Source organism: Onychomys torridus, chromosome 14, assembly GCF_903995425.1.
Source record: "Onychomys torridus chromosome 14, mOncTor1.1, whole genome shotgun sequence".
In the NCBI taxonomy this organism is placed as follows: Eukaryota; Metazoa; Chordata; class Mammalia; order Rodentia; family Cricetidae; genus Onychomys; species Onychomys torridus.
Window position 1 is genome coordinate 47,369,114 of NC_050456.1, and position 11,259 is coordinate 47,380,372.

The 11,259-nt window shown below is 39.5% G+C and overlaps 1 protein-coding gene across 2 annotated transcripts in view; it reads left to right on the forward strand.

Moving 5' to 3' along the window:
• Mpp5 (membrane palmitoylated protein 5) overlaps positions 1 to 10,814 on the forward strand; it is a 94,972-nt gene extending 84,158 nt beyond the window's left edge. Inside the window, exons 12-15 of one of the 2 annotated variants that reach the window (XM_036205819.1) lie at positions 1,626 to 1,793; positions 2,557 to 2,759; positions 4,180 to 4,290; positions 7,720 to 10,814. In XM_036205819.1, the coding sequence (XP_036061712.1) occupies positions 1,626 to 1,793; positions 2,557 to 2,759; positions 4,180 to 4,290; positions 7,720 to 7,896 (659 nt within the window). In that variant the 3' untranslated portion in view covers positions 7,897 to 10,814. The remainder of the gene's footprint in view (positions 1 to 1,625; positions 1,794 to 2,556; positions 2,760 to 4,179; positions 4,291 to 7,719) is intronic. The other variant, XM_036205820.1, reaches the window with a different exon arrangement.
• The last annotated feature ends 445 nt before the right edge of the window (positions 10,815 to 11,259 follow it).

Consider the following 11,259-nt stretch of genomic DNA (forward strand, 5'->3'; position numbering starts at 1 on the left):
AGAAAGGAAGGAAGGAAGGAAGGAAGGAAGGAAGGAAGGAAGGAAAGGAAAGAAAGAAAGAAAAGGAAGAAAGAAAGAAAACCAAAGAATAAGTCAGAAGCACTACTTTAAAATCTGCAAGGCTTATTTCTCAAGAATGTGAAGCATAAATTAAACTACTAAAGAAAAACTTAGGAGTATTAGATACTCTTATTTGTTTTTTCGAGACAAGGTTTCTCTGTGTAGCCCTGGCTTTTCTGGAACTCGCTCTGTAGAACAGACTGGCCTAGAACTCAACAGAGATGCCTACCTTTTCTTGCTGAGTGCTGGGATTAAAGGTGTGTACCACCACCACCCAGCTAGTTTATTAGAAATTCTATATGATGCTGAATCTAAAATTCAATCAGCTTTAGTAATTGTTTTCTAAAGCAAACATCCTTTATGCTTAGTATATTATTTAACTAAGAAGAGTTAATAAGTTCTTTATCTTACTGGCTAAAACTGATTAATATCTTTGTTTGCTAGTACATTGCAGATCTAAGTGGGGATGAGCCTGTTTTCTTATTTCCTTCCTTTCTGCCTCCACTCCCGATCTGTCTTTCCGTGAGGCAAGTGTTCCACTGTTGAGCACATCCCAGCACCTCTTCCTTTATTTTTTAGAACACACTCAGAGTGATACAGACCGCTCTAGAGCTCTAGACTGAAGCCCCCAGATGTAGACATGACCAAGTCTGGAAATCAGAATGCACCAACGTGACTGTACAGTTAGAAGAAGCTCAGAAGGAAAATGACTGAGAAAAGAAGCAGCCATTGCTCCTTGAAGTACCTGCTGTGCTCTGTGGCAGTAAACAATGTACTTTCATCTCACAGCCAATTCCTTGAGGTTGCAGACTAAGAGATTCAAGTTCAGATATTAAAGTTTCTGTTGAAATTGTTGCAGCTAATTAAACAGTTGAGTTAGAATTTAAACAGTCTGAGCCCCAAATCTATGCTGGACATGAGCAAGACGTAAAAGGTTCCCTCCGTCAAGGAACTTCCTGGTGCCTCGTCCTCATGCTGGCTGCTAATTGCCTGCATTTGTTCTGACTTGATGGCTTTGGCTTCATGTGTATCTTGGGTTTTTAGGGATGTCACCCCACTGCTTACAGTTTGTATTTTGAGTCATGATTCTGGATTAAAGGGTAAGTAGTTGAAGTATAATATATCTTTAGCTTGTGTACCTACAGGAAAGCATTCTAGCACTCTCAGATATCCTGGTGGTAGCCACAGTGTGCAGATGTTTGCCCATGCTTGCTCTACATTATAGCTGATCCTACAAGGAGCCCTATTAAGTGGAGTCTATGAAAATGACACATATACCATAAGCTTATCCCCTACAGTCCCCTCTGGTACAGTATTCACTGCAAACTAGTAACTTTTAAATTGGACAGGTGGCTTAAACACCTGTAATCCCAGAACGTGGGAGGTTGAGGCAAGAGGATCACCACAAGTTTGAAGCTAGCCTGAGCTACAGAGTAAGCTCGTACCTCAGAAACAAACACACAACAGCACGAACAAAACTTAGCTATTTATGTAAGAAAGCATATCTTTATGACATGGCATTATATTAGTTATAGCTGAACTTCTTAACTCTTTCTTCCCCAAAGATTATGACAATGAAGAGATCTTAACATATGAGGAAATGTCACTCTACCATCAGCCAGCAAATAGGAAAAGACCTATTATCTTGATTGGTCCCCAGAACTGTGGCCAGAATGAGCTGCGCCAGAGACTCATGAACAAAGAAAAGGACCGCTTCGCGTCTGCAGTCCCTCGTACGTCTGGACGCATTCCGTTTTCCTGCGCTCGCCTCAGAATCTCAGTGACGTTTAGTGAAACAGTGTTGTCAGTGAAAGAGGAAATTTGTTTAACCAAACCTGTTGGCAAGTTTTTATTAAAAGTAGTTCTTGAGGAATTAAAATTGTCCTAAGTGTATGGCACTAGGAGATTTTTCTAAATAAATTTTAGTTTAGGCCCATTTCCCTATTGCATGGGAAACTCAATTCTTCATTCTTAAACTGATGTTGGAGATAGCAATTTAGACCTAATTTCTGGAAAGAAATCTCAGATTACATAGTACTTATTATGGAAATAAACTTTCAGAAGAGGTGAGTTGGTGGTATTTTACAGTAGAAACAAAATGGATCAAGGTAACTAAGGTTAACTATTAAGACATTGTAAATTGTTTTTGTTCCTGTCTCCATAGGAACAGTGCTAAACACACAGGCCCTTAACATTTCCTCATTATTTCATAATTTGTGGTATAAAATAAAAGTTCTTCCTCTCCACACTGATCCATACTTATTAATATTATTATTAAAGATTTATTTTATTTATATGTATGTTGCGGGAGGGGTGTGTGCATGTTAGTGCACTTGCTTGTGGAAAGAAGAGGGCTCCATGTACCCTGGAACTGTGGGCCACCTGATGTGAGTGTTAGGAACCGAACCCAGGTCTTACGGAAAGGCCAGACTATACTGTTAACCTCCCTCTCCAGTCCCTTGTGTTTATGATTTTTATCTAATTTTGTTTGCTTAGATACGACTCGGAATAGGCGGGACCATGAAGTAGCTGGTAGAGACTACCACTTTGTGTCACGGCAAGCGTTTGAGGCAGATATAGCAGCTGGCAAGTTCATTGAGCATGGTGAATTCGAGAAAAATCTGTATGGAACCAGCATAGATTCTGTACGACAAGTCATCAACTCTGGAAAAATCTGTCTTTTAAGTCTTCGAACACAGGTAAAGCTAGAATTGTGTTTTAGAGTGTTAAACTTGAAGGACTTATTTTCTTAAGTTATCTAGTTTAAAAAAAAAAAAAATGGGTCCCAGAATGACTATGATTTACGTTCTCGTGCAATTTTCTATTTTCTAAAACCAAATATGTCATTAAATCTCTTTCAACATGTACATATTTTTCAAACTTAAAATATAGTTAACTCTGGTACCGACTATACTTTAAGTCTCTAGAATCTACCTTTTCTGATCTGAGAAAAATTGGAAAATTCAAAGGTTAATCTTAGTTTTAAAGGCCACACATATCCCAGTCAAGACTCATTGTTATCTGAATAAGAAGACCTGAGATTCACCTATTTGATAGAATAATCACACCAGCCAGTACTTCTTAGATTTACATTTTCAATGCTACCTTTAGAAATTTGGGGTTTTAAAGATTGTGTTTGCTGTGGAAATGTTTTACTTCTTATAAATGATTCAGCTTTAACATAGAACTTTAATTAATGTGGCTGGGTCTGTTGCAGATACCAACTCAAGCCCCAACCCCAGTGGGCATTAAGTAGATGTACACAGACAGAAGTTGACTCTTAAGTGGCTTCCTAAGATTAGTGTTTTGTTTGTTCGTTTTGGGTTTGGGCTTTTAGAGGGCAGAGGCACTAGGTTTGTGCTATTTCAATCATAAACATTTTATTTAAGGAAACTTTGTTGTTGTTTTTTCTGAGACAGGGTTTCTCTGTATAGTTTTGGTGCCTGTCCTCAATCTCGCTCTGTAGACCAGGCTGGCCTTGAACTCAGAAAGATCCGCCTGGCTCTGCCTCCCAAGTGCTGGGATTAAAGGCATGAGCCACCACCGGACTAAGGAAACTTATAAATTTCTTTTGGAATTCTTTATTTGGATTAACAGATATTACCATAAGACTTAAAATAGTGTAACATATTAATGTTTCTTCACATATGATAGGGCATGTCTGTGTAATACTGCTTGTTAGAGTACTTCAACTTGAGCGTGCACAGCAATCAGTGATAGAACTGCATACAATCTGCCTCATCTTGGGTCTCTTTGGCCTGTGTATGGGAAGTTTTTCACTCTGGTTTTGCTTTTTAATATCTTCACCTAGAAAGGCAACTGCCCAGATTCTGATTCCTCAAAAATGAATTTTAATGTGGTTATTATAATCCATGTGGTTTATTATATAGTTGTAATCCCTTCAATGTCTTTTATCTCTATTTCAGTATATAGAACACTAGGCTTACATAATATATGTGAATTTATATTTATATACTTTTACTGTGAAGGAAGATACTATCAAAATGTTATGATTTATGATAAAATGCTTGGAAATATTTATAGACATCTTAACAATATATATTATTGAGAAGTAGTTCAGTGATGGGAGTTGTTTCTAAAACCCAAATATCTTTACAGTCTCTGAAGACCCTCCGGAATTCGGATTTGAAGCCGTATATCATCCTCATTGCACCGCCCTCACAAGAAAGACTTCGGGCATTGTTAGCCAAAGAGGGCAAGAATCCAAAGGTGAGCCTGTCACGGTGCTGTATCATTCCACTGACGTCAAGCAGGAAACCTCCCTCATCTTACCTCCTAGAGTTGAGTAGTTGTATCAGCATCAGCTATCAAGCTGATTATTCTTTCTATATCACTTGCCCCAAAGCTGCTGTAGCTGCAGCTAGCTGGACCATGGCAGCTCTCCAAATCCGAGGGCTGCTCCTGTCTCCCCTACCCCTTCTGCTAACCCCAGAGCTATGAGAACCTCCAGAACCCCTTAAAACTTGTTTACTCTCCAAAAAGGTCTGACATTTCCAAGGGGATCGATCATATTGCTGCTTCCTCCCCCTTCAAAGGTCTCGGCAAATCTTTGGCAACACCCACTTTTCTCCTTAGCTAGTCCACATTTTCAGGGTTCCAGAATTGTCTTCTTTTTACCTGAGCTTTGTTTTAGTTTTCCTTCTCTTCATTTTAGAACATGATCTGGAACAGAAAGGGAACAAAGGTTTAAATTACTTTAGATCTTTGCTGAATGTGTTGATGGAGTCCATGGTATATATGGTTTTCATCTGCATTTTCCTGGTGGATAATGAAAATCTCATGTAGGCATTTGAGAATGCTCTTCTGTGAAGACCTCAAGCCTTGTCATTTTTTAAAAGTTGGGTTGTTTTTTGTATTCGTTTAGTATTTTTGACTGTGTGTGTGTATGTGTACATTTGTGTAGATGGGTGAATGTGTGCCATGATGTGGATATCAAGGTCGGAGGTCAAATTTGTGGCATTGTTTCTCTCCTTCCGCCTTTGCCTGGGTCCCAGGAATTGAACTCAGATTGCCAGGCTTGTGTAGTGAGCGCTTTTGCCCGCTGAGCTATATTGGTACCCCTTACACATGTATATATTTCAGTTATTTTCTCTACATCTTGTGTTCTTACTTGTTGTTTTGGTCCTTTGTTTCTTTGTTTTCAAAATGGTTCTCAATAGCCTGAAACTTGCTGTGTAGACCAGGTGGCCTTGAACTCATGGAGACCCATCTACTTGTGCATCTGGGTGTTGGGATTAAAGACATACACCCACATCTGGCTGTCTTTTTTTCTTTAATTCTTTAGTGATGAGAAATAAGTTTGGTTTGGTTTGGTTTGGTTTGAAAACAGGATCTTGCTATGAAGTTCATGATGATATGAAATTGTCAATCATCCCTCCTGCCTTTCTCTGCCTCATAAGTTCTTTAAAATCACCAAATGGAACTGAATTACAGTTCCATCATTATCATAGAATGGACCCCAAGAGATGTCAGCCTTTTGAAATGTGTTGAATTTTATTTTATGGCCCATCACCCACTCTTAATACACACGCTTTAAGTGTCTACTCTATACTTGCTGGCTAGAGGGTAGTATATATGGTTGCCTTTTTATTCCACTTATATTTGTGTGTATGTATGTTGTCTTGGAGACAGGGTCTCACTGTGTAGCCCTTGGTGACTTGAAACTATGTAAACCAGTCTTATAGTACTTTATCACATGATATAACTGGTGGGTAAACACAAGTCTTAGTGACAATGTTGCTCACTGGGTTCCAAATGTAAACCTCTGGTGGAACGTCTTGTACTCAGAGTTGTGGAACCTGTCCTAGGTTTGGGGAAGGGGTTTGAGAGGAGAAGGGTGAGGTGATGGATGTCAGGTTTTGGTGAAAGGTTAGTTTTTTTCAGTTCATACAATTTTCAGGTAAAACATTTTATCTGAGCCATGGGTTATAATTTGAATAAGAAATTAAGATATATGGTAGTAAATGATAAAAAGATGAAATAATGCTTTAGTTTGTTAACAACTAATCTTAAGCTTTGAGTTGACAGGTTTTAGAAAAATGTCATAGTGTTTGGTTATAATAAGTCTGTTGTGGACCAATCACAGCTTTTCAAAATGGAAACAGGAGAGCCTGGAAGAGTTGCCACACTTTTTCTGTTTTCCTGTTGCTGTTGAGTGGAAGTCATTTTGTGGGCCCAATACAGTGATTGTAGGCCCAATACAGTGATACTTCAACATCTGGTCTGGTTTAATTAGACATCTTGATTGACAAGTGTGGTTAGGGTAGCTTCCATTTTTTGACCGTGAGCCTGATTGTTGTAGGACTCTGAATTATTTTTGCTTATAGTCTTCCCTCTGGCTTACTCCATTAAATATCATTCCTTTACTCAGTATTTTAAACTAGCCTCTTTTATATTGTTTCCCAAACTCTAGTGGGATTTTCTTTTGCATCTTAAACTGTCCTTTGTAGGGCCAAGCACAGTTTTGGCAGCACACACCTTTAATCCCAGCACTCAGGAGGCAAATGTAGGTGGATCTCTGTGAGTTCAATACCTGCCTAGTTCACATAGGGAATTCCAGGACAACCAGAGGCATATAGAGAAACACTGTATGGCGCAGAGTCAGGGGAGGAGAAAGTTAAATAAAAAATAAAAAAACTACCCTTAGGAAAGTCCAGTGTGGCAGTATACACTTGTTGTTATTCCATACTAGAAGTAGGAAGGCCAGAATTCAAGGCCAGCCTGGGGATCCTTTGGTGGTGGCGGTGGGGGGAGCAGGGCGGGGGGGGGGGGATCTTTGTACATTAAAAACAGAGTTTTAAGGTGTATTAAGTGGAATACCTCCCCCAGTGGGTTATTAAATCTTGGACTGATACAAGATTTTCTTAGCAAAATATAACCCAATGTATTAATCCTTTTCTTTTCCCATGTTAATTCTGCCTAAATTTGCCACACATATAAAGGCACTTTTATTGTTGTTTACAAGACAGGATCTCACTGTGTAGCCCTGGGTGGTTTGGAACTATGTAGACCAAGCTGCCTTCCAACTCCCCTGCCTCTGCCTCCTGAGTGCCGACATTAAAGGTGCATGTCACCAGGCCCAGCAGAAGTAAATGCTCCTGTGAAAAATATATTAGAGGCACTTACTCTAGTCAGAAAGCTGAACTCCATATTATACAAGATATTACTATTGTTTTGTAAGATTTCTTTATTTTTATGTGTATGGGTGTTTTACCTGCATTTATGTCTGCATCACATGCCTACAGTCCCCTAGGAGGTCAGAGTTAGCGATGGTTGTCAACTCTGTCATGCGAGTGCTGGGAACCCAACCTGAGTCCTCTACAAGAACTGCTGAGACTTCTCTTCAGCCCCCAATGTTACTTTTAGATAAAGGTTATTAGACTCTAAAATGTTTGAAAATGAAAGTTTTTAGGGAATTCAAAGTAATTGCCCATGTTCTTCACACATAAAGATAAAATGGAAATACATGAAGACGAAAGTGCTGTAAGGCAAGATTCAAATCAGTTCTGGATACTGACGCCAAGATGGTCCAAGGGAAGCGTCGGGAAGGAGCTCTGGGTCTAACAGGAGCCACATCATGGCACTGCTGACTCGCCGTGTGCTCTGTGTGGCCTCACGGTCTGTCTGTCTTCTTTGCAGCCCGAGGAGTTGAGGGAGGTGATTGAGAAGACTAGAGAGATGGAGCAAAGCAGTGGGCACTGCTTTGACACTGCGATTGTGAATGCCGACCTCGACAAAGCCTGCCAGGAACTGCTGAGGCTCATCAACAAACTGGACACTGAGCCTCAGTGGGTGCCGTCCACGTGGCTAAGGTGAAGGAAACGGCTCGTCTAGTCTGTGGCATCATGGTGAACTCTATTTGGCAAACCACCCACAGGAAGATGGCTTCAATGCTGAGATAAGGTAGAAGGAGGCAGAATAAGCAGTGAGAAAGGTCCTTTAGGCAGTTTGTACACAACACTCTTACTTCCTGTGCATGGCTTTAGGGATCCTTGGCTTGTTTGGAGATTTAAAATGGAAACTTTCTTCAAAGCATTTCTGATTTATCCTGGTGAAACCTTTTGTTTTCACCTTCCTGACTCTGCTTCTCAGTCAGACGTCAATGAAAAACTGGTATGTATACCATGTCTCACAGAGTTATAAATATTAACACTATTTAACACTTAACTTAATTGACCATGTGGGACTATTGGGAGAAGGGGCTGTGCTTCTGTGCACTGGGAATAACAGTATTTTCTTCAACGACTGATTTAGTCACCAGAAATATTTCTCTTGAAAAGAAAAAAGTGCCGCTTTAGTTTGGAGCAACTTTTTAAGTTTATTTTATGTCTTATCATTCTAAAAAAAAAACCATTCCATCAGAAGTACCAACTTTGCTGGGCATGGCAGGGCATGCTTTTAAATCTCAGCACTCAGGAGGCAGAAGCAGGCAGATCTCTGATTTCAAGGCCAACCTGGTCTACAGAGTGAGTTCTAGGATAGCCAGGGCTACACAAAGAAATCCTGTCAAAAAACCAAAAATAAAAAAAAAAAGAACCAGCTTTTTAGTTTGGACTTCGTGGATGAAAATGCAGCCTCTAGTGTAGTTAAAAGTATACAAAAGATTCTGACATTTTTAAAGATAGAGTTTTCTAAATTCTTTTAGTAAATTGTGGTGATTTGATAGCCTTGATTTCTTTCTCTGATACAAGAATTTGTATAAACTGTGTTGACCACTGAAGTTTCTTCCTTGTGATGGAAATAGTTTTTTATTTCCATGGAAAGATACAATACATTTGACAGTTTCTGCATTTTTATATCAGAGTACAGAATTTTACCTATGACTGTGCTATGTATGTAAGTATCAAACTGGAAATCTGCTGTACTGTATACTAATATTTAATAGACTAATAAATAGCTGCCGTGAGCATTGGAATATAATTTGTACACATATACACTGAGGGAATACCATGACAACTAACTTTGAGATCAGATGGAAGACTTAAGTCATGGAGCGTTTTAGAAAAGGACATTGGAGAAAAGTTTATTTAAGCATGTACGGACATGTTTTTGTCCTAACCAGGTCTGCCTTGTGACCGGAATACAACAGCTTGCTAAATCTTAAATGTTGACACTAATAGAATTTTCATACTGTTTCTACAGCTACAGCTTTAAAATGCAGTGTCTACAAATCTGCGTGGAAAGTTAACTTGTAGTCTTCTCAAGCCTATAAGCAAAGTGTAATGTCTGACAATAGGAATGTCTAAATTTTCTTTAGCTACAGCATTTCCTCTTCCCAAAACTGAACACTGGAATCATACGGAATTGTCACATAGCACCAGCAGTTGATGTCTCGTCAGTGCCGTTTATGTCTCTGATGTCTCTTCTAGATAATCTTACTGGAATGAATTAGTTTGTGATGTCTTTATACGTTCAATTTTTGCATGGCTTTTGTAGTTGGCTGGCAAGTGTGTCTATTTAGAAATATTTAAAAAATGATTTTCCTTAGGAATAAAGGAACATTCTTGTGTTGAAGGAAGGAATGCTCTACAGTTTCAAATCTGAACACTTCCAGTTTACAGCAAGAAAAATGCAAAGTCACATCCTTGTCAGCACTGAAGATCAATTTATACTCGGCACTTAAAAGATGAAATCTTTTCAGTTTCCACTGTGTTTTCTTCTCAGGAATGAAAGGGTAGTCAGTGGTCAGTAGAGCTTTGTGATCTGCATTCCGACTGAAAATACTGACTGACAGAGACTTGGTGCACACCTCTAACCCCAGCAGGAAGATCTAGAGTTCAAAGCTGGCCTGAGCTACATGAGACTCTGTCTCCAAAAAGAAAAAGAAGATTTGAATTTGAGTTAAGTTTTAAGTAGTGTCAGTGCCACTGGGGACAGTGGGGCCATGTGCTATCAAGACTCAAACACATGACCTTCACTGGCAGAGCCTGTACTTGGGCATGTGCCATGCCACCATGCATACTTTTAGACTGTGATTTTCAAGGTCAGTGAGATCCTGTAGTTGTCTTTACTCAGATCCACCAATGAATAGTATATGTCCTGAACTTTTCTAAATCCTAGTGATTAGGAATGTACTAATGCTCAACATAGTCCCTAAACAGTGAAAAGTTAAGCTATGCTAACAAAAAAAAAGCTTTGTTATACATGTAATTGTACAGTGTTTCCCATCCCTCTGTGGTTGATTGGAAACTGCACTTACAGAAATGATATTGTGGTTACATAGCTCAGTTGATAGGGTTTTGCCTAGCATGCACAAAGCCCTGGCTAGATCCCCAGCCTCTACAGACACCCAGCATGGGGGTTCATGGCTGTAGTCCCAGAGCTTGGGTGGGGTGGAAGCAGAAGGATCAGCAGCTCAGTTACCATCAGAAACAAAGTAGACAGTATCAGCTAATGACATGTCCTTAGGAAACCCAAACATTTCTTAAATTTTCCAATGTCAGAACAGATAGGACATTAACATTTAGACTGGTCCAGATTTTTTTCTATGAAAATCTAGTGTATGGATTGTTTTCCTTCTCTCGTGACCTAAGGAGTAAATATTGACAAGGAATGATTTGAATGTAATTTTTGTGAATGTGTAAAATATTAACCAGGGATTTCTCCTTCATGAAGGTAATCACTCTGACATTGTTGTTGACCTCCCTTAGGACTATCTTGTCCTTCACTCATTATCTTGAGATGTCATACTGTACACTGTATTGTAAAAATAAAAGGTAAAACTATGTTTTGAATCATAAAAGCCATTAAATACTTTCTTTTATGATGGTCCGAGCCAAGGTTTGTCCACATCCAGACCACTCCTCTTCCAAGGGTTTGTCAGAAGCAACACTGCTAGGATCTGAGTGCAGTACAAAGCACAGTGTCATCGTGGGTAGTCCTTTAATTGCATAGATGGTCAGTCTTATTTCTTTATTGTTGGAACAAACAAGAAACTTTTGAGAGTCCTGGCTGTCCTGGAACTCCATCAACCTGCGTCTGCCTCCCAAGTGCTGAGGTTAAAGGTGTGTACTACCAGACCTAGCCTTTAACCTAAAACTGTTGAAAATAGCCAGCTGACAGTTGCGAAAACAAAACTTTTCAGAGAGAAGAGGTGTATACTAGGCAGCTTCACTCTAGGGCAGCCAGGGGTTCGAGAATTTCTAGTTGTTGGCGCGTGCTTCACTTCTCCTGCTGTCT